Source organism: Trichomycterus rosablanca, chromosome 12 (assembly GCF_030014385.1).
Source record: "Trichomycterus rosablanca isolate fTriRos1 chromosome 12, fTriRos1.hap1, whole genome shotgun sequence".
In the NCBI taxonomy this organism is placed as follows: domain Eukaryota; kingdom Metazoa; phylum Chordata; class Actinopteri; order Siluriformes; family Trichomycteridae; genus Trichomycterus; species Trichomycterus rosablanca.
This window is the reverse complement of record NC_085999.1, coordinates 34,282,553-34,305,598: the sequence shown is the minus strand read 5'-3', so window position 1 is coordinate 34,305,598 and position 23,046 is coordinate 34,282,553. Positions and strand designations below refer to the sequence as shown.

Here is a 23,046-nt window from a genome sequence, read left to right as displayed (position 1 = left end):
TGTAGTTTAATCATAGAAATCCCAGCAGTTTAACCATGTAACTGGTGGTCCAAACCCATTTAGCACAACCCTATTTCCTACTTCTCTACTTTTTAAGGCTACTAGATTTTTGTATATTTTGTTATGCTGATGATTGTTTATTGTGGCATAGGTGCACCACTTGAAATTTTGAAGAACCTTGAAAGTACAGAAGTACCAGAGACTTATTCTGGGGAGTTTGAGTGTGAAGTGTCTCGTGAGGATGCTGAAGGCACCTGGTACTTTGAGAACAAAGAGCTCAGCCAGAGCCTCAAATACGTTATGTCCTCTCGTCGTGGTCGCCACACCTTATGCGTGAAGGACGTGAAGAAAGAAGACCAGGGCAAATACACTTTTAAAGTTGGCGATCTAAAGACAAGTGCTTCCCTGAAGATGAAATGTGAGTACTCTAGTGAACTTAATAAAGGAAAAATAGAACAAAACTTGTTTTTTTATCTTTTCCATAACAAACTCCAGTAGAATTTAACTGCAGGCTTTTGCATTCTAAAATATTGTCAAAAGTTGCTGATAACTTTATATACTCTTTGAAACACACCTACTTGCATGCTTTCACATTTCTAAGTTTGCTTGCCGTTTGCATGACTTTATTTTCCAGGACATGTTACTGTTCCTAAAAGTACCAAATCATTTTCTGTTTACTCTAGTGCGCCCCGTTACACTGATGCAAGGCCTTTCTGACATAACAATCTGTGAGGGTGATATTGCTCAACTGGAGGTGCGATTCTCACAGGAAAATGTGGAGGGAACTTGGATGAAGGGTGGTCAGGCCATAACTGCCACAGACAGAGTTCACATTGTGATTGACAAGCTGACACATAAGCTGCTCATCGAAGATGCTAATAAGGATGATGCTGGAGTGTACTCCTTCATTGTTCCCATCCAAGATATTTCCACAACTGGCAAACTTTTTGTTCAAAGTAAGCTGCAACATTTGTGTCTGAAGGCTTAAAATACTCTAATGTGCAATGTTTAAATGTAAAATTAATCTTTTTATTTTATTTCTTCAGCTATTGACTTCCTGACACCATTAAAGGATATCTCTTCAGTAGAGGGTACAAAGTCTGTCTTTGAGGCCAAAATTACTGCTGCTGATGTCAGCTCAGTAAAATGGTATCGTAACGACAAACAGGTGATTCCCAGTGAGAGAGTCCAAATGGTTGCAAAGGGATCCAAACAACGTCTTGTATTGAACAGGACCTTTGCTTCTGATGAAGGACAGTATAAGATGGTTGTCGGTCGAGTTGAATCAACCTGTTCACTGACAGTTCAAAGTATGTTTTCTATTAATCTATAGATAATACAAATATATAACAAAATATGTTATAATATATAGATTGTAACAAAATATTTTTGTCTTAATTTCTAGAAATCAGCATTATAAAGCACATGGAAGACTGTGTTTGTACCGAGACACAGAATGTCACTTTTGAAGTTGAGATATCACACCCTGGCATTGATGCTCTATGGACTTTTAAGGGGCAACCTCTTAAAACTGGTCCCAAATACAAGATTGAGTCCAAGGGCACAAAGTATAGCCTCACTGTCCTTAATACAATGAAGGATGAGGAGGGAGAGTACATTTTTGCTGCTGGAGAAAAGACATCTAGTGCAAAACTTGTTGTTTCAGGTGTGTAATACTAAACATTTTAAGATATTGTAGGTCTGGTGATGCCATATTTCCCGGTAACCACTAGGCATCTTGAATCTACGTAGACCATTGAGCATAATTGTATCCTCAATGTATTGTTTCTTCCCTCTAGGTGGTGCTATTAGCAGGCCACTGACTGATTTAACAGTAGCAGAGTCCCAGACAGCTGTGCTCGAGTGTGAAGTCGCCAACCCCTCAACAGAGGGCACGTGGATTCTGAACGGACATCCTGTGAATTTCAATGACAATGTCAGGACCGAACAGGAAGGTGCTGTACGGCGCCTGATTATTGAAATCACCAGACCACAGGATATTGGAGAGTACACCTACCAGGTGGCAAATTCCAAGACATCTGCCAACTTAAAAGTTGAAGGTACATTTAAATCCCAATGTCTGGTCTACTAGGTTTGCTTTCTCGCTTTAAGTATGAATTATAATTTTTTATTATTATTATTTTGCAGCTGTTAAGATCAAAAAGACCATGAAGAACCAAACTGTCACTGAGACTCAAGAGGCAGTGTTCAGTCTAGAACTCACTCATTTAGATGTAAAAGGATCACAGTGGATCAAAAACGGAGTGGAAATTATTCCAAGTGAGAAATATGAAATCACAGTAGATGGCATGGTTCACACCCTGAAGATCAAAGATTGCACCACTCATGATGAATCAGTGTACGGATTTAAACTCGGAAAGCTCTCTGCTAATTCACGACTGAATGTTGAGGGTAAGTATTTGTCCATGAACATATTCACATAAATGTGTCTATTATTTGTCATAATAAATTCATTGTTGCTGTTGTTTTTTTTAAATTAATTTTTAGCTATTAAAATTGTGAAGAAGCCCAAGGACGTGACATCACTGATAAACGGCACTGCCTCTTTTGAGTTGAGCCTATCACATGACAATATTCCAGTTAAATGGATGTTCAAGAACCAGGAACTGACGTCAAGCTCAAATATTAAGATCCTTTCTGAAAAGAAAGCCCACAAGCTGGTTATTCAGAGTGTTGAAGAAAATATGGCAGGAGAATACACTGCAGTTGTAGGACATATACAGTGTGGTGCACATTTACATGTGGAATGTAAGTACTGAGGGTTTTTTCCACCTACTGTGTCAATTTTATACCGTGTAAATATCACTAGATATTTAAAAAAAATCTGTTGTAATGATTTCCATTTTACTTCTCATTCAGCCTTGAAGGTTACAAAGCCCATGAAGAACATTGAGATCCCAGAGACCCAGGTGGCCACATTCGAATGTGAAGTTTCACATTTTAATATTCCTTCCATCTGGCTGAAGAATGGAGTTGAGATTGAGATGAGCGAAAAGTTCGGAATTGTGGTGCAGGGCAAGCTTCATCAGCTAAAGATCATGAACACCAGCAGAGATGATGCAGCGGAGTACACATTTGTGTGTGGAAACGACAGAGTCTCGGCTACACTGACTGTTAATCGTAAGTCAATCCACAGATCACATTTTCTAAATGCTTGTTGTTTCACTGTTGTATGAATATAACATGTAATTTGCATCTCTGTTAAAATCTTTCAGCCATTCAGATCACCTCCATGCTTAAAGATCTCAATGCTCAGGAGAAGGACACGATTACATTTGAAGTGACAGTAAATTACGAGGGCATCACCTACAAATGGCTGAAGAACGGCATCGAGATTAGATCCACTGAAAGATGCCAGACTCGTTCTAAACAGTTCACACACACTCTCACCATCCGCAACGTGCACTTCGGTGATAGTGCAGATTACAAGTTTGTGGCTGGATCTGCTGAGACATCAGCCAAGCTTTTTGTTGAGGGTATATCCTTAAATGTGAATCTGTAATCATTTAATTTTGAAGACTTTCTATTTTGTAATGCACATTCTTTTTTCTGCTTTTTAGCTCGTGTCATTGAGTTTACAAAACACGTCAAGGACATCAAGGTGACCGAGAAGAAAAAGGCCGTATTTGAATGTGAGATCTCTGAGCCCAATGTTCAAGTGACATGGATGAAAGATGGACAGGAATTTGAGTTGTCTGACAGGTAATCAATAACTGCATTTTCTCTGAAACATGCCTATTATGTAAAATATATTTGGCATATATCATTCAGTTTGTGAAAATTTGTAATGCAAATATGATTTTTCAATACTTTAGGTTTAAAGCTACCACCGAAAAACACATGCAGCGCTTAATAATCCAGAGTGTCCGCATGTCTGATGCTGGCGAGTACTCTGTGGTTGCTGGCTCCAGTGTTTCCAAGGCCCACCTCACAGTGGAGGGCAAGGACGTTCACATCTCTGAGCCAGTAGCGAAGCAAATCACTGTAAGTTTTGGCCTTATGTAACTAATAAAGGTTACCTAATGCATATAAATACATTTCCTCTCTTTTCAGGTGGTTGAGAAGCAAAAAGCTACATTTGAATTTGAAGTCAGTGAGGATGAAATAGAAGGTCGCTGGCTGAAAAATGGCACTGAAATCCAATTCTCTCTTGAGAAGCGTTTTAGCTATGTGACTGTTAGAAAGGTGCATCGCTTGATGATTGCTGAAACGTTTAAGAGTGATGCTGGGGAATACACCTTCATTGCAGGGAAGAACAGCCGTTCAGTGACTCTACAGGTCAACAGTGAGTATTTTGTGTTTGCGTGTGAAAGTTCAAAATCTTTTTTTGTAATAATGCATTTGCCTTTGTCTTAATTATGTTTTAATGTATTCCAGTCCCTGAGCCTCCTCAGATTGCCAAGCACATGGAGCCTTTGTCTGTTGAGGCTGGAAAACCTGCTTGCTTCTCAGTGGAAGTGACTGGCATCCCTCAGCCACAGGTCTCCTGGTACAAGAACTCTCAGGCCTTATCAGCTGGATTCAAGTGCAAGTTTATGAGAGATGAAAACAAGTACAGTCTACTGCTCATTGAGGTTTTCCCAGAAGATGCAGCACAGTACACTTGTGAGGCGAAAAATGACTATGGACAGGCCACCAGCTCAGCTTCACTGAATGTGGAAGGTATGTTTATGGAAAATAATTGTGAGAGGTTTAATTAAATTTCAAAATATATTGCAATTTTTGTCCTGGCTATACAGGGTAACTAACATGTATCCATTTGAATGTTAACAGTTTCAGAAGTGGTTTCTCCAGATGTTGGTGTACCACTGTCCCCGCCAATGCTGGAATCTTCTATTCATGACATACTTGTTGAAGAGGGAGAGTCTGCCAGATTTCAGTGCCATGTCTCTGGAGAGGGTAAGTCTCAGCACTGTGGAACTTTGGTGAAGTTTCACTATAACACCATGTTTATCACATATTTCCCAAGATCAACTTGTGGTGATGTAAGTTTGCTTTTTAGTATGTAAAGAACACATAATATATTATTACACTGACTATTTCAAGTACATACATGATTTTAGTTTTACACAGTAATGTAAAACTGTTTTTTTAATTTATTTTTGTAGATCTGAACATTACTTGGTACTGGAAAGATAAGGAAATTAAGCAGTCGGACAACTTCAGAACGTCACAGTACGATGATAGCTGCTATCTGGAGATTATCAGAGCATATGCCGAGCATGAGGGAGAATACTCCTGTGTTGCTCGCAATTCCGCTGGGACCGTCTCTTGTTCAGCGGTTTTGAAAGTCAATGGTCAGTTTCTTATCTATTATACAAAACATTGTACTTATTATTATGATTATCAACAACTTTATTGCTCTATGGTATGTATATTTAGATTTGTTCTAACAATTAAACATGTCAAGATTATCAAAATCGTTTAAATTCACCAGCCCAATTTCGGTCTGGAGGGCTTGAGTACAACACAGTTTGAAGGTTCACATTACAAGTCTTATACCTCACTTGCACTTTTTAAAGATTTGACATCAGTGTGATCACAATGCTGCTGTTAAACGACACGCATGTGCACGATTTCAAGATCAACGTTCACAGAAGGGGCATGCTGAGCAGCTATGGCCACTATGATGATTTAAGTCTTGAGCATCATCAAACTGACCTTTAAGGCTCTTCATTTTTCTTTCTCATCTTAACTATGTTTGAGACACTGCACTTCAAGTTCTTCTGGTAATTTCTTCAATCACTGCTTGACCTGGATGACTTGCTTCATGTTCACCTGGATTTACTTATTTGACACAATACTGGGCAAATCAGCAACGCTGGACAGTGACAATGTGATGCTTGCATGGGTAGTACAGTGTGACGTGAACAACCATGTATTTCACTATGACAGTTTACACTTTGCTTGCATGGTAGTCTAGTACGTATGTGTCCAATCGAGGACAGTATTAAAGAGGCTCAAATTTGATTGGTATGATCAGATCAAATTTGTGCCACTTTAGTCCTGTAATGTGAATTTATTGAGTTTATGTCAGTTTATTTGACCACTTTACCTAGTAGCCAACCAATTAAAAAGGTTGGTTCTGAGAAGTGGCAACAGTGTGCCGTACCTGGCCCTCCAAATGATCAAAAATGACAACATTTGGGACAGCATGATATACAAGAAAATGATCTTTACTTAGAAATATTTCAACAGCCTCATTCTTTAAATAAAATATCCTCTTACATTGAAGAAAACCACAAAGACAAAAGTATATGGACAACTTCACCATCAACGCATTTTCTTAACTGTATCTTCAGGCCCAAAATATGAATCTTTAAGTCTGACATAAGTGTTTAATTTTATTTTCTTATTGCTCAGATGTGAACACCATAAATAACCAAAGTGTGTCAAGCACTGGAGTATATCTTTTGGAGGGGATCTCTTCCCACACCTTAACTGCGACTCATTCTTATTCTACTGCTCAAACCCTTGAAATGGTGTCGACAGTGAAAACATCCACAACATCAATGAAAAGCATCAAAGTCCAGCAGCACATGACAACAATGGATGAATTCCCCAGGAGACCAACTTTGACTCTGAAAATGAATGATCTAATTCTCAGCCTGGGTGACATGGCTCAGTTCAACTGCTCTTTTGATGGTGAACCTCTTATTGAAAAAGTCTGGGACCATAATGGAAAAACTCTTATGAATACAGAGAGAGTACAACGTATGGATCATGGAGGGATCTTGTCTCTTATTATACTCAACGTGCAACTTGCAGACCAGGGAAGCTACTGCTGTACTGTTAAAAATAACAGTGGAGAGAATCAAACCTCTGCATGGCTGACAGTAGAAGGTGCTTCAAGTTTCTTTCTTCTTTCACTTCCATTTCATCCCATTCTGCTTAAAGGCTAATGTGTAATTAAAGCTTTAAATATTTTGTAACAAACTGTAATCGACCTTGTAATATATTATGTTAATCAGTTCTAATATTTTAAACAGTTTGACACGCTTTGCCTAACATTATTTCTCCATCATACTAATTTTTTTTTATAAATACTAAAGCTTTCTTCTACCAATGAATAATCCCTAATAAATTTCCATAACTTTATTCTCACTCAGCTAAAGAAGCAAATCTCAAAGCAGAAACTCTCATCCCTTCTGATTCTCTCAGTAAATCTTCTCAAAATGAAAATAAGTCCAGTAAGGCCTCTGACCAAGAGGAACCGGAGTCCGATCAAAATGTTGGACCTCTTCATTCTTCCTCTTTAGAAGCAAAGTTGCAGATAAGCCAACATTACTACCCGGATGTGGTACCACTGGTGGAGAGTTACATATATGAAGCAATTCAACCAGAATTTCTTGTAAAACTGCCACAACAAATACTGGCCAAGCAGCAAGGAAATGTGTCTCTTTATTGTGTAATCAAAGGAATCCCTTCTCCATATGTAATCTGGCTGCACAACCAGCTGATTGTTGAAGAGTCAAGGTCATACTCGCTGAAACATGACGGGCCCTTGTGCTGCTTAAATGTAATAAATATCGGTCCCAAGCAAGGGGGCACTTACACATGCAAAATTATCAATGCTGCTGGAGACAATGAGTGCAGCACCCAGCTCAAAGTAAAGACAGGTTGGCATATGCATGTTTGGTTCATATCATCTTTTCTGGCTACATCTAAGTATAAATCTAAGTATAAATTAGATTTCTCACTCACATAGGTAAAATGTGGCATGTGGCATCTCGCATAAACTGCAGCAACAGTGAATGCTGTATCAAACTGAAATGACTGTGCTGGCCATTTGTAAAATGTTCTTCATGGGAGATGTCCATTATATTTAAATGGAAAATTTATATACAATATGTATATACCTACAATGTACAAAAGGTTCCGGCCATTTGCATGTATTTATTTATTTATTTTTTTAATCTTTCACAGTACCCAAGGTGGAGGAAGAACCCGTACATGTGGAAAAAGCCACAGGTAAACTGAATGTAGAAAATCGTTATTTTTAATCATTTGTAACTAGCTATATAATAATAATGATAGTAAAAATAATAATAATAATAATGTTATGTAAATATTTTATATGGCGTATATTTATCCAAACCTTTACTTCCACACAGCACATTTACAAACAGATCACAAATACATAATGTCACCAGTAAAAGGTCATTAAATATGACGAGTTTGTTTTTTTTAAGTAAAAACAATGTGATATATAAAAAATTTATCTTTTTTGCTTAGCTTTTTCTAGCTTGGATGTGTCCATTGAAGAGGACTCTTACACCACAACTAAAACCTTTGAACTTGAGCCAGAATCTAAACTATATTTTCAAAAACCAGCCAGACATAATGAAAAGCCAGTTTTTGTAACCAAAATCTCCCCAGCAATTGTAACTTTGGGAAACATGGCTAAATTTACTGTAACTGTATCCGGATTTCCAAAGCCTATTGTTCAGTGGTATCACAATGACCAAGTAATAACATCCTCATCCTTTTATACATTTGTTGAAGAAAGAGAAGAATACACTCTAGTAATTAGCAACGTTTATCAAGAATTAGAGGGGGAGTATTCTTGTACTGCAAGCAACAAATTCGGCAAAGCAACATGTACATCTTATCTTCAAGTTAAAGGCAAAGACACAAAAAATGAGGCACAGGCTACTGGTCAACCTCCACATTTCATCCAAAAAATTGAGTCTGTACAGTGCACAGTTGGAAGCCAGGCGGTTTTTCAATACAAGGTCACAGGTTCTCCATTTCCAGAAATTCAGTGGTTCAGGGGTAGCTCTCATATTCAGCCAAGTAAAGGTTGTATTATTGTCAGTAATGTTGATGGATCTGGCTTCATAAAGATAAGCAGTATTCAGGAAAGCGATGGAGGTCTTTATTCATGTAAGGCATCCAACCTGCTCGGAGAAGCTATTTGCAGTGCTCAGCTCATTATTTACCTTGATTCCGTTGAGACAATTCAAAGGCAAGAAAAAGTTATATCACAGATGGAAAAATCATGCAAAATGTCAGTGTCTGAACATGCCACTGAGTCCCGCTTGTACAGTGTAAGTCTTCCTGGACCGGCTAGATCCAGTCTGCAGGAAGGACACCAAATGATTTATACTATTGGCACTGAAGAAAGGCAGGCTGTATTCATTGAACAAGTAGGCACTCTACAGGAGTTAAATGTTTCATCTGCAAATGTGCACCAGGAGCGTGTCACTCACCATGAGGTGGAAGAGAAAGCAAGTTTTGCTTCAGCACAGCCACAGCCAGCTGTGGCAATTCCTCTTAAACAGGTTAAAATGGCGGCAATAACCTCAGCTGTTCAAGAAAGTCAACGCTATACAGAACAGCACCTTGATCGCATCAAAAGCCCTGAGGTTGTAGAGCCTGAAATTACTGAGGAACAGCCCTCAAGCATGATGTCTGCAGTTTCTGAGAGTGTAACCCCTCTTACAATTGTGAAAGCTGACCCTTTAACTAGACAAGAGGAGCACATACATTCTATTCCAGAACCAAAGCATGTCGTCAATAGCCATCAGGTTGAGACTAAACTGGCCATCTTTAGCGAAGAATACAAAAATATCCCCTACCCCAAGGAGGAGAACACCTTTAGAGTTGCAGAAGGAATTAAATTGTTATATACTCCCATATCTTCAGAGAACCTTCAGCTCACTGAGGCTCATTCTTCACCGCTATCATCATTGGAGCTTTCTGAATGTTTAGTGGAAAGGGAGAAACCAAAACCAGTAGTTACATCTGTAAGTGAAGAAAAACAAGCTTTTTCAAAAGAAAGTACATTTCAAATAAATCTCCCTGTTGAGGAAGTTGCACACCTCTCCAAAGGCCAAATGTTAAAATCTGCCACTGTTGCTGAAGAAAAACAAAAGCTAATTGCTGACAAAACAGAAATAATTCCAGATCTTGCTGATGCTTGTTCAGTGCAATCCCAGAAAGAATTAGATCCAGTGCTTCATTTACAGCTGATCAGCGATCAAGATACTCTTCCATGTGAGGGCATATTTACCAGTAAGAAACCTGGTGAAGAGCAAGCTGATGCCATGAAAAGCCCTATTCTTTTACAAACAGTATCTGCAGACAGACAGACAGCTACTCATTGTGAGTATTCATCAGATATTTCATTGGAACAAACCGCCGTGTCTGTACAACCACAAAAAGAGACTTCTGCTAAGTTATATCTTCAAAGCATACAGTCAGAGACCACTTTGTCCAAAGAAGGGTTCATTTTAGCTGAGGAGCCAGATCAGCAGATAGCTGTGCAGAGAAGAGAAAAAGCCCGTAAACATGCAGTCACTATAGAAGAGAAAAGAACTCTGACAGCAGATTACTCCAAAAATCTTGATCATTCTGTGAAAGGGTTCAAGCCAGAGCACAGAAAGGAGCCCAAACCTTTAAATATTCTTAATGTTGTCTCAGAGCCTATGCAGCTCCCAAAAGAAAGTCCTTTCACAAGTAGTATAAATGAGCAAAATGCACTTGTGCAAAAAGAGGACCAATGGAATATTATGCATGCAACGTTAGTGTCAGACCAATATGCTTTAACAGAGGGTCACGCAGATAATATAAAAGTTGTTGAAAAATGTACCAGCAATGCAGATGTAGAACCAAAACTACCGCTGCAGTCTGTGCATATCGAGTCCAAGGCCATATCTACTGAAAGCTGCATCACTCTTGATACAGCACAGCAGGATTTTGCTGACCAGATTCAAGAAGGCCAATCTGTGTGTCAATCAGTATCAATGGAAGAAAAGCAGACATTTACAGCTGAGGTATCTCAGGTCATAACCAAGTCAGAGGAAACAACAGTAAATATTACGACCCAGCCTACAGGACCTCTTCTAGTGACAGAGTCTCAAGAAAGCAAAACTCTTCCAAAAGAATTAACATTTGTGATTCATGCACCAAAAGCACACAGTTTGGACATTAAACACCAATTAAAAACTACATTGTTGTGCGCTGTGGCCTGTGACCAACCATTAATTCTGGCAGATCTGGTGAGTCATTTTAAAGCTGTGGAAATTAGAGAAGTCAAGGTGCAAGAAGAACCACAGCACACAACATTTACTTACCTCATTACAACAACCTCTGTCCCAATGGAAATAACACTTGCCTTTGAGGGTGAATACGCACAAACAGCTGATCTTAGGAGTGAACTTCAGGCGGCCTTAGAGTCTATACTTTATCAGGAAAGTCAAATCTTCACTTCTGAACAACCTGACACAATGCCGGTTTTCAGACCCCAGAGAGTACAGCCTAGCATGGCTACCTTAGAAGACATACACTCACCAGTGGAGTCAGTACAATTATCAGAAAACGTGGAGGTGTTTACACCACCTAAACATCAGACTGCTGCTTTAACAGCCAAAAGTAAAAGTGAAGATTCCTTCGAGAGTACATTTGATCATAAACAAATAATTTTGCTAGAGTCGAAACATCAAATGACAATAGAAGCAAAATCTTATATCCAGGAGTCAATACAGACAGAAACACATGAATTTAAATCAGTTTCAGTAAAAGACACAGGACTTAAAGTCATCACTTCTGATGTGCCAATGGCACTAACTCAAACAGAAGAGTCTACAGAAGTTCTTATTAAGACTGTAAAACAAATAGCAGAACTTCATGCTTTGGCTAAGAAGCCCACTTTTGAAATGCCATTAAAAGACATTGCTGTGGTGGAGAATTCTATGGTTACATTTACTGCTAATATTAAACATGGAGATAAAGTTAACTGGTTTTATAATGGCAAACTGATCCAATCTGGCAACGAGTTCAAATGTTGTAAAGAGGGTGATGAATACACTTTATCAATCAACAAAGTTATAAAGGAAAGACATGAAGGAGAATACACATGTGAGGCTGTGGGTGAAGGTGGCAAGGCCTCAACATCATCAAGGCTAACAGTGATCTCAAGAGGTTGGAATATGGAGTTGTTTTGTCACCAAAATCCTGCCATCTAATCCTTAACAGTTATTGGTTTTGATGTAGAAACCTTAAATCATCACTAATGTCACCAGCATATTTTCACGTCATCCATAAATTTTTTATTCATTCAGCATATTTACATCACTTTAAAAAAAAAAAATGGTTATGAACTTTCATCATGTGTGGAAACTTTTACCATTCTTTAATCTCTGTTATATTCTTCTGTTTCACTGTCGTGAAGTGTTGGTAATAGGTGTGGGCGATATGGTAATTTGTGTGTTATGGAAACAAAGAGTGAATTATAGGATTATAAAATACTGACCAATGACTGTTGTTTAAATAAAACAGTAAAGCAGTAGTGATATTTTGAGTGTACCCCTCTAGGCACGATGATTTGCCCAATGATATTGATACTGAATGAGCCATGAGCTTGTAATGAGCTACATGTATCTCAGATAGTATCTTTTCTGTTATATGTGTTCAGCTGGTGAGAACTGGCAACTTCTGAATTGGGGGAAAATATGGGTACATTATTTACATTTTTTATTTTTAACTACACAAAGCACTAGTATCGAAGTGGTTACATCAGTAATCTTACTTTGCTTGATTTTTCTTCTGTTCCTTTTTGGAACACTTCATATGGTATTACTATATAATATTATTATATTACTATATAATACTATACCATATCGACACCCTTTACCATCAGCTTCTCATGACTCATCACCAATCCTCACAAAACACTGGTTAATATCACCATTTTCTGACATTTCATTCTTTAATAATCACTCCATTTCCTTTTCAGTCACCTGAGGACTACCAATGTTTTCATCCTATCCACTTCTGACAGCAGTTTAACAATAATAAACCATATAATTGGAAAATTATTTATGTTTTTTTTTTTTTATTCCACACAATTTAGCTCCACCTGTAATCAAGAGGAAAATCCAAGACCTGACAGCCATAGTCGGTACCGCTGCAAAGTTCGAATGTGAAGCTGAAGATGCTCCCAATATGACCTTCAAATGGTTCAAGTCTGGTTCTGAGATCAAACAAAGTGAAAAGTACAGGATCATCAGCCACCATACCTCGTCATCTCTGGAGCTCCTAAATTCAAACAGAGCTGACAGTGGAGAGTATACCTGCCGTGTTTCCAACCAGCATGGCTCTGACAGCTGCTCTGCTAACTTGATCATCACTGGTAAGTTCATTGGGTTTTTTACTAATTAAAGCTTTGCTTGCAGATATGTAATCACTGAGATTGAAATGTGTGCGACAGTGATTTACTGATCGAGGTGTAGGTGTAGTAAACTCATAGTACACGTATTTCAGCTCTGACTTTTGACTCTGACGTTTTCTGTTGGTTTTTTTTATTTTTTATTTCCAATGTTTTTGTGTCCTATCGTTTGTCCTGTCTCAGATTGTGGAATATGTTTTCTGTCTATTGTCTGAGGAAAAAAGTTATTGTTTTCACACTGTAATTTAGAGTGGGGACCTAGATTTGAAGTAGGGACTTCTTGATCCACAGTTAAATGCTGTACCACTGAGCTATACCCTTTACAAACCCTTCATATTTTTCTACTTATCTACCTGTATTATACACGATTTGCTATATTGAACAGAGTTTCTTAAATCTTAACTACAAAGTCCTCTTTGAGAACTATTTTTTCTCAAATTGATAGCTCATTTTTTATGAACTTTAAAACTGAACAGCAAGTTCAGTATAAACCTTAAGCACAAATTCCTTTATTGTGTGGAGCAACAAGGTAGGTAATTCAGTATTACAATAACTTTGTTGATGTACAGTACAGGCCAAAAGTTTGGACACACCAGCCAAAAGTTTGGACACACCTTCTCTTCAATGTTTTTTCTTGATTATTTTTATTTTTTACATTGTAGATTAATACTGAAGACATCCAAACTATGAAGAATTATGTAGTGAACCAAAAAGTGTTAAACAAACCAGAATATGTTTTATATTTTACCAACTCTACCTCTGCACAACCCAACTGATGGTCTCGAACACATTAAAAAAGCAACAAATTCCAAAAATTCACTCTAGACAAGGCACAAACATTCATTGAAAACCATTCCAGGTGGAAACCTAATAAAGCTGGTTGAGAAAATTTCAAAGAGTGTGCAAATCTGTCATTAAAGCAAAAGATGGCTACTTTGAAGAATCTAAAATATAAAACATATTCTGGTTTGTTTAACACTTTCTTGTTTACTACATAATTCCATATGTGTTCCTTCATAGTTTGGATGTCTTTAGTATTAATCTACAATGTAGAAAATTTAAAAAAATTAAGAGAAACCACAGGAATGAGAAGGTGTGTCCAAACTTTTGGCCTGTACTGTATGTACTATTGTTTTCTTCTTTGTGTTAATGTCTCTGTGTCTCTTGTGTTGTTGTTGGTCTCTGTCTCTTATTAGTATTGGCTATAAAATGGATGAAGTATTTAGTCAGCTATACCTGACTTTATATTTTACAATGTATTGAAATACTCCTGCAAAAGAAGTTGAAATTCTTTAAACCTCCTGGATGGTTTTCATTATATGAATTAGGGTAACTGGGTAAAATTACACAAAGGATAATGGATTTTAGCTAAACTGCTTAATCTTAATTAACTTGAGTACTACATAACTTTTAAGTCTCACACACTGGGGCTAGGTTTAATGATAAACAGTAAGACTCAGGCCTATGTCATGCGTTACAAAAAATGACACACCTAAAACCTATTTAAAAAACTAATTACTCCATATTTCATTTTACTGCTTTAATTATATGTCACTTGTTGCTTTTTATTTCTAATTCTAGAACCTTTAACTTCTGCTGAATTGCTAACATTACATCTGTTCCATACACTGTGGTGGTATTTCTAGTTAGCTGGGCTAAAATTGAACTGGCAAGTTAGCTAAATGTTAGCTATTGGCTAACAATATATTGTTGTGATATATTTTTAAGGTTGCTACTCTTTAATTAATAACACTAGTAAACATTGTTCTTAAAAATCCCTCTCAATTTTAACTGCGGCTATTGTTTGCTAAGCTAATTAGACTTTAGCTGCCAGTCTGTTTGCCATATGCTAACATTAGCTACATAAACTTTGATATATTCTGCAGTGTTTAGATACTATTTAGTAAATGGCCAGGATTTTAATAGTGTAACTTCAACTAAAGTCAAACATAAAAACAAAAACAGCATTGGAGTGTCATGACTGAGGTCAGAAAGCTAAGATATCCAGATTTCTTTTTTGTTGGTTTGAAATTGGCACAATCATGCTAGTTATTATTTTCCACAGTTATGTTTAACAAAATCAAATGAACAGTTAAGACACTATACATTCAATTGGAAATTACAAAACTTTTTTCTATTTGTTTGGTATATTTCTTGTTCCTTTAGACAACAGAAACTGAAAATACTGTAGTTTTACTCTAATCTGGATTTGTTTCAGTGAATGCACTTTGTAGATTATAAAAGAATTTTGATGGTGTAAGCAATTATAAAATTAATAGTAATGTCTGTGAGACTTCTGATCCTAATTATGATTATTCATTTCCATTCATTTCCATTCTCAGAACCTTCCGTCAGAAAAGAGTTACAAATGCTGGATATAGAAAAGGGGCCCAGTCCTCTCTTTCCATGTGAGGTTTTTGGTACTGCCCCATTTGGAGTTACCTGGCTTAATAGCATAGCACCAGTTTTGGATAAAAAACACAAACTTGTCTTTGAAAATTCACTTGAACGTTTGGAGATACATTCATTTGAAAGATTGGGTGTTGATGAATACCCATATTTTTTAAATAAAATTGGACAGATCCCTTCAAAATCAGTTGCTGAGTTGGAAGGTTAGTATGTCAGAGAGAGAGAGAGAGAAAGCACAGATTATGCTGGTTTCCTTACCACTAACCAACTAACATGCAGCGCGGGCTTCGATTTTAAGCTATCATTTTCTAACAAAAAACATCAGATAACCCCTGATGTTGGCATGACCAGAGATGTACAGCGCAATACTAATGGTATGATCAACCTGCAATATCAAAATGTTTTAAATTAGCGATAAGTACCTGTATTTAGAAACATTCAGAAAGATGGTAGTGCATTTTAAAGGGTTCATTTCTACACTAAAACATCAAACATTTCATTTTCATCAACTTAATCATGCTGGTTAAGATCTTAGAGCATGCAGTTACACCCTGGACAAGGCGCCAAGCCATCTGAGGGCTTTGGCCATTTCCCCACTCAGACATAGCCAATAGCACTGCTGAGATTCAAACTTAGATCAAAATAGTGTAATAGACCGCTGTGCCACCTGAGCATTGAAACACTTAACATGATACATAAAGTTAAAATAAAAAGTTTACATACAGTAGTAGGATACATGTATACCATGTACCCTACAACTGTTCTTATATATCTGCCCTTAAGCAAAAACTGATATTGTGTCAAAATGGACTCTTGTGCAGCATTATTTAAGCACATGGAAATGTAAAGCTCACTTTACTGTGGACAGTTGACCATCCTGCCAAATCCTTTTAGCATTAGGTGACAATTTGGGGTTTTACCAATCCAATCAAAAAGAGTTCACCCTAACTAGTCTTGTTTATATAGGCACAGAGAAGCCACAAGTAATCAACCATAATCACTACCAGGGACCAGAAGGCCATGCTAAACAAAATCCTTAAAAAAGACCAGCATGGCACACATGTCATTTACAAGTGTATATAAACCTTTGACTTGAATTGTATACCGGCCATTTGTTGACATTTAAAATTGAAGTGTCCATACATATTTGTTCATCTTAAAATATTTCAAGATGCCCCTGGCTAATATCGGAATGTTAGACAATATACAACAACCTTGAGTAACCACTTCAACTTGGTCCTGGACAGGGATTTGTTGTGTCCAGAGTGCAAAAAGCAGGGATAAACCAGAGTGACTGTGATGAAGTGACTGTCCATCACAGTCAAGCACCCCATTCTCTTACTTCTTCACACCTATCCCTTTCACCACGGAGTTTACCTGATGCCCCAACGCTGCCTCTTGTGCCACTGTCTTTTACAGTGGATCTTTTAATCTTATAAGCCGGATTGACAACATCTACATTATAGTGCAACCAACCATCACAAAGCGATGGCGGTGTAGTGACATGACGTGATATAATGGAGCAAGTCGGCTTGAATGGATCAAAACTTCATTTCTCATCTCTCTTCAGTTACAGTTTTACAGTGGGTCTGGAGCCTATTTCTAAAACACTGGACACACAGCAAAACTAAACTCTGGACATGGCACCATTCTTCAACAGGAAATCAAAATATTTGAAAGCTCTTTTTGGGATGTGGTCCACCTGCAGTTGCATAATTATTGTTAAGCACTTTGTTCTTCTTTGGACATTTGTTCCTATTCTGCTTGTTCCTAATTCCTATTACATTTTGAACAGATGCAGATAGTTTTATTGGTGTATGGTTTATAATAGAGTTGGATTAAAGGCTGGTAGTTGTCCTTTATTTCAAACTGTCTGTTGATGACATTTAGCCGTAGATGGATTTAATATCTACTTTGTTGTTGAATCTGTCTTGATATGGACGGCATCTGTTCTTGTCTTGTGGTTGGTTTCTACCCTTTACATGTTTTAAAAGGCAGTGCCTCATCCTGGTTTGAGGAGTATGATGAGGATAGTAGACAACAAGAAAATCCAAGAGAATCCAAGAAAGGGTCCAACAAAAATCAGAAGGATCATGGGTCCATCTTACATCTTTTAATAGGCCAAGTGTCTCGTTGTGTGCTGAGGAGCATTCTTAAAATCAAATAGCGATCGAAGGTTCAAGAACACTTTTCACACTGTTCAAGAGGCAGAGTGTCTTGACATGATCTGAGGAGCCTGTCCTAACAATAAGACAAGTATAGAAGACCAAGGTCCAAGTTCACAATAACTCTTCACACTTTGTAGGAGGCCAAGGCCCTCACCATGATCAAGGATAAAAACGAGACAAGAAGATCCAGTGTCAACTGGCTGAAAGTGTTGAGAATAAGTTGAAGCAGTGTTTGCTGACTGTTTTCTCAAGAATCTGAGCAAGTCTTATTCCAAATAAACAACATCTTGGTGGATGTCAAGTCTTACATGCCTTCTTCATATTCATGCAAAATGTTCAGCTTGTCAGATGTGTTCTGAAGAATGCTTTTTTGGAGCCAATCAACAAAAAATCTACTCATTCTATATATTTCTTGTGGTATGATACTACATCAGGTCTGGAGTTAAGAAATGACTGACACACATTTTGGAGCTTATGGACTAAGGTCATGGCTCACAATCTTGCTGAAGTTCTTGGATTCTTTTTCCAGCTACAGTGTACAAACCCTGACTCTTCTGAGGCTGAATATTTTGTGAAAAAAGCTGCTTATGAAGGATGCTTGGCTGTGTTTACTGATGTAGAAATGTTAGTTAGCATTTTGGTAAATTCCTGAAACAACTGACCCAAGGAAGACTAAATTGTTTCAATCCTGTCTCTCTCAGAACCGGCCCGCTTTGTGGAGAAGTTGACAGATTTTTCTGTTTCAACAAACCAGCTGTTAAGGCTTCACTGTTTATTCACTGGAACTCCTAAAATGTTTGTGACTTGGTTCAAGGACGGCAAACAGCTCTACGCCTCCTACAGATACAATACTAAAATCACATCAAACTCATGTACCCTGGAGTGTCTGTATGGGTCTAATACTGAAACCAGTGGAATATTCTCTTGTGAGGTTTCAAATGCATACGGAAAAGATATCTGCTGTGCTCAAGTGATGGTAGTTTCAGGTTTGTAAATTGCACGTGACTTCAGGAGTGGGTTGCCTGTGTTAAAAACATCCTCCTTCAGTCTTCTTTGCAAAGTCTTAAAGCATACAAATGAGCAGGTTGATATTGCAGTGTTAGATAGCATGGTGCCTGGAATGATAATGCTCTTGTACTGTCTGTTGTACCAGAAGATATGGTTTAATGTGATGCTGTAACTAAAGGTTGAAATTTGATATTGTGTCAGAGGGCATGCATCCTATAAGTCTGATTTTCTATTGCTTGTTTTTTGTGGACCTGACTGGGTGGACCTTCTTCTGTTTGTCTTTTGGTTTGCACGCTTTCGGAAAGCTTTAAAAAAATACTCATTTCAATTTGTATTTCCTCCAAGTAAAAGAATGATGATTTATTGCTTGGAGGTTGCTAGCATGTTGCTGAGGTTGTTGTGAAGCATTTATGGATGGTGCCTGTTGAAAAAAAAATGTAATTTGATGATTTTGCTGCCGTTCTCAGAACGTCCATGCTTTGTGAAGCAGTTGACGGACACGGTTTTCCCAATTAGCAACAAACTGAAGCTTGAGTGCACTTTTACCGGATCTCCAAAGATGTTTGTAACATGGTACAAAGATGGAAAGCAGCTGTATGCCTCATATAGATATAACACAAGAGTGACTGATAACTCCTGTGTCCTGGAGTGCCTACATGAGTGTAACAAAGACACTCCAGGAAAATATTCTTGTGAGGTCTCAAATCCCTTTGGAACTGAAATCTGTCATGCCAATGTGACAACAGTGGCAGGTTTGTATCACTTCTGGATTCCTTCTAATTTCTACTTCCAATATTTCATCATCATGTTATTACTGCCATCGTATTTAGTAATCAACATTGGATGAGGATGACGATGCCTGGCGTCTGGTCCTTGACTCTTGGAGCATTACCTTATTTGAGCCTTCATTTATCTTAAAGGATTTTCTAAAACTGGTCAACGTCAATGGCTACATGGAAATGTTTTTTTTTTTTCCAGAAAATCAAGGATATTTTAACTTATGCTTTTCCTCTCAAAGAAACCTGCAAAGTTAGAGTAGAGACTTAATAATAAAAAACTGACATTAGTTTAGTGACGGACATGGCGTTAGTGTTATTGGTGCTCTTAAATATGTTTTACCTGGTACAAGGATGGCTAACAGACCTGTGCATCTTGAATCTACAACACAAGAGTTGTTGGATATTTCTGCTGTTTCTGCACATGTGCACCAAATATACCAAATAAACAGGTATCACTATGCTCAAGTGGCTAAATTTTTTATTAGTCTGAGTGGATATTTTATCCCTCAGCAATTCAAAAATATTTACAGACAATTGTAAGTGACATTCAGTGGATATAAAAAGTTTACACACCCCTGTTAAGATGCTGGCCAAGACCAAGATATGTAATTTCAGATTGGAATTAGATTCAAATGCTAATATTATTAAAATCCACACCTTTTAAATAATTTGTAAATATCCTAGACTTGTGAGAAACCAGTTCAGCATTTATGTGAGTGACTGAAACATGTTACAAGCATGCTAATAGAGTTCAAAGCTTTCAGCGAGCATATTCTGGGGAATTAACAATATGATGCAATTTAGGTCTTAACACCTCATGTCCCCCCAACAACATTTTACCTGCTGTCAAAATAGGTGGTAGTAGTAGTATTATGCTAGTAATATTATGAAGTGGCGCATTGCAGAAAGTGGGATGAATTAAAGACGCAGGTTGGCTGTAAAATGGGCCACCTTAAATCCTAGCCCCAAGCCTATTGAAATGAAATGCCCGGAAAGTTGAGTCTGTGCAGAAAAACCAATTTTTTCTGTATCAAATATTCAACCATATTAGTGCCAGAGGACTGTTGATAGCTAGCAAAAGCAGCTTATCAAGGTGAAAAGAGACATAAAACCAAGTATTAGTTCATCAGCATTGAAATCTTTGACCGGCTTAAATAAAAAAAATAAAAAAAAATTTATGAAAGGACTCAAATTGAAAAAGAAAGACATATCCATCCAGGGGGGAATTATAATTGTGGCTGATTATCTGTGAATTTTAGTAGTTTTAAGGGAGTTGTATAGTAGCCTGTACTATGTTATGTACTATGTTGCTACATTGATAATGAAATCTAAATTATTTTTAATTATTTAATGTTCCTTTCAGGTATCTTTACATTTATGTATAATAAATTAATGCCTAATGTACATCTTCTTTCATTTTCAGAACGTAAAATCCCACCAACGTTTACTAAAAGGTTCCCAGAGCAAGTTACTGACACTGAGGGCAAATCACTGAAGCTGGAGGGTCGTGTGTCAGGAACACAGCCGCTGTCCGTCAGCTGGTACAAAGACAACCAAGAAATGATCAGTTCTGAGAATTCGGAAATTACCTTTAAGAGCAACGTGGCTCTGCTATGTATTAAGAACTCCCGAATCTCAGACAGTGGCACATATACCTGCACTGCCTCTAATGAAGCTGGTACTGCTTCTTGTGAGGTGGTTGTTAGCATTCAAGGTAGGTTATGTGTTGATTATGTACTGTTATGATTTCTTTGTATTTTGTTTAGTTTCTTCTCTTCAGTATGTGTTTATATTTAATTGCTTACTTTGTGTGTTTAAGTGCTATAAGATATATACAATCTGGCCAAAAATATGTAGACTAGACCATGGATTTTATAGGCAACCCATGCTAAAACGATCCCCATAATCTATAAGGCTATAACAGCCTCCCTTTTAAATTGAAGATATTTCACTTGATTTAGTCTGGGAATTTGTGCCCATTTAGTCAAAAATATTGTACAGGCCGCTGGAGTTTGATCTGTGCTATATCTAATCCACATAAGTTTAAATAATAAAAAGTGCACTGTTGTTTTCATTTTTTTTTACTATCAAGGACAACACATGCCACCAACATTTGATGTGCCCCTCAAGCCTGTGGCACTGAATGACGGTCAGAGACTTAGCCTTAGTTGCCATATCAGCGGTTCTCCACCACTGTCAGTTCAATGGATGAAAGACAGAAAAGAAGTGGTGGCCTCTGCCAGCTGCAAGATGTCATTTGTGGATGGCACTGCCACACTGACAGTTGACCAGACATCGAAAGCTGATGCTGGAGATTATCTATGCAATGCCACCAACAATGCTGGTAGTGATTTCTCCAAGGTCAAGGTCACAATTAAAGGTACAGTTTGAATCTGAGTGTGGAGAACGAATAACAACCAACTATTCCTATTAAATATTTTCTTCGAATATAAGCTTTGAGTCTCTTTTTTTATGGATTGTTTTTGTCATCATTCAGAAAAAGCAGGAGCTGCTCCTGCACCAGCTCAAGCAGAACCTGTAGCAACCCAGCCAGCTAAAAAACTGGACAACTTGTTCTTCATTGAACAGCCCAAGAGTGTTCGCATCTCAGAGAGTAAGTGATCTTTCTATGTGTTTTTATCGCTGACACTGTTTAAAATGAAATACTGTTGCAATGATGCAATATTTTCTGACCTACAGAGGGCACTGCGACCTTCATCGCTAAGGTTGGTGGTGATCCCATTCCCAGTGTAAAATGGATGAAGGGCAAGTGGAGGCAGATGAATCATGGTGGACGAATCACTATTGTGCAGAAGGGTCAAGACGCCAAAATGGAGATCAAAGACACAACCAAATCCGACTCTGGCCAATACAGATGTGTCGCATCTAACAAACACGGAGAAATCGAATGCAGCACTGAGCTGAATGTTGAGGAGAAGAAAGAGATTACACCTGAAACTGTAACACTGAAGAAGTATGTTTAAGACTTCATGCTCTGGTTTATTTGTATATGAATAATTTAGATGTAAACTAAATAACATCTGTATATCTATTGTTATTGCTAGGACCCCATCTAAACAGCAAAGCCCTAAAGAGGAAGCAGAGATTGACATTGTTGAGCTGCTCCGAAATGTAGATCCGAAAGAATATGAGAAGTATGCTCGCATGTACGGCATCACAGACTACCGTGGTCTTCTTCAGGCTATTGAGCAGCTGAAGAGGGAGAAGGGTGAAGCAAGTGAAAGACCGGTAGGTGTCTTTTTTTTTTTAAATAATCAAACTTTATCAGATCACAGTTGTTTTGTTAAACCATTATTATTATTACACCATGTATTACACTAAAATTTACACACATAAAGTATCACTCTGTTGTTACTAAGAAACTTTTTTTATTTAAATAAGGAACATGAACGTAGCAGAGAATCTGATGAAGATCTGGCTAAGCTTGTGGCCGATTTGCAAAGAAGAATGGAACAAACTGAAGTATGAT

The 23,046-nt window shown here is 37.7% G+C and overlaps 1 protein-coding gene across 19 annotated transcripts in view; it reads left to right on the top strand.

Moving 5' to 3' along the window:
• The window catches only part of ttn.1 (titin, tandem duplicate 1), a 138,006-nt gene that overhangs the window by 12,126 nt on the left and 102,834 nt on the right, over nt 1–23,046 (top strand). For 18 of the 19 annotated variants that reach the window (XM_063006086.1, XM_063006085.1, XM_063006083.1 and 15 more), the window contains exons 21-45: nt 152–418; nt 684–956; nt 1,047–1,310; nt 1,406–1,666; nt 1,800–2,060; nt 2,149–2,412; nt 2,509–2,769; nt 2,881–3,141; nt 3,237–3,497; nt 3,582–3,723; nt 3,837–4,005; nt 4,075–4,306; nt 4,399–4,683; nt 4,795–4,920; nt 5,130–5,318; nt 7,948–7,992; nt 12,878–13,156; nt 15,535–15,804; nt 19,245–19,529; nt 20,980–21,270; nt 21,649–21,936; nt 22,054–22,170; nt 22,257–22,530; nt 22,622–22,805; nt 22,959–23,039. In XM_063006086.1, the coding sequence (XP_062862156.1) occupies nt 152–418; nt 684–956; nt 1,047–1,310; nt 1,406–1,666; nt 1,800–2,060; nt 2,149–2,412; nt 2,509–2,769; nt 2,881–3,141; nt 3,237–3,497; nt 3,582–3,723; nt 3,837–4,005; nt 4,075–4,306; nt 4,399–4,683; nt 4,795–4,920; nt 5,130–5,318; nt 7,948–7,992; nt 12,878–13,156; nt 15,535–15,804; nt 19,245–19,529; nt 20,980–21,270; nt 21,649–21,936; nt 22,054–22,170; nt 22,257–22,530; nt 22,622–22,805; nt 22,959–23,039 (5,630 nt within the window). The remainder of the gene's footprint in view (nt 1–151; nt 419–683; nt 957–1,046; nt 1,311–1,405; nt 1,667–1,799; nt 2,061–2,148; nt 2,413–2,508; nt 2,770–2,880; nt 3,142–3,236; nt 3,498–3,581; nt 3,724–3,836; nt 4,006–4,074; nt 4,307–4,398; nt 4,684–4,794; nt 4,921–5,129; nt 5,319–7,947; nt 7,993–12,877; nt 13,157–15,534; nt 15,805–19,244; nt 19,530–20,979; nt 21,271–21,648; nt 21,937–22,053; nt 22,171–22,256; nt 22,531–22,621; nt 22,806–22,958; nt 23,040–23,046) is intronic. The other variant, XM_063006089.1, reaches the window with a different exon arrangement.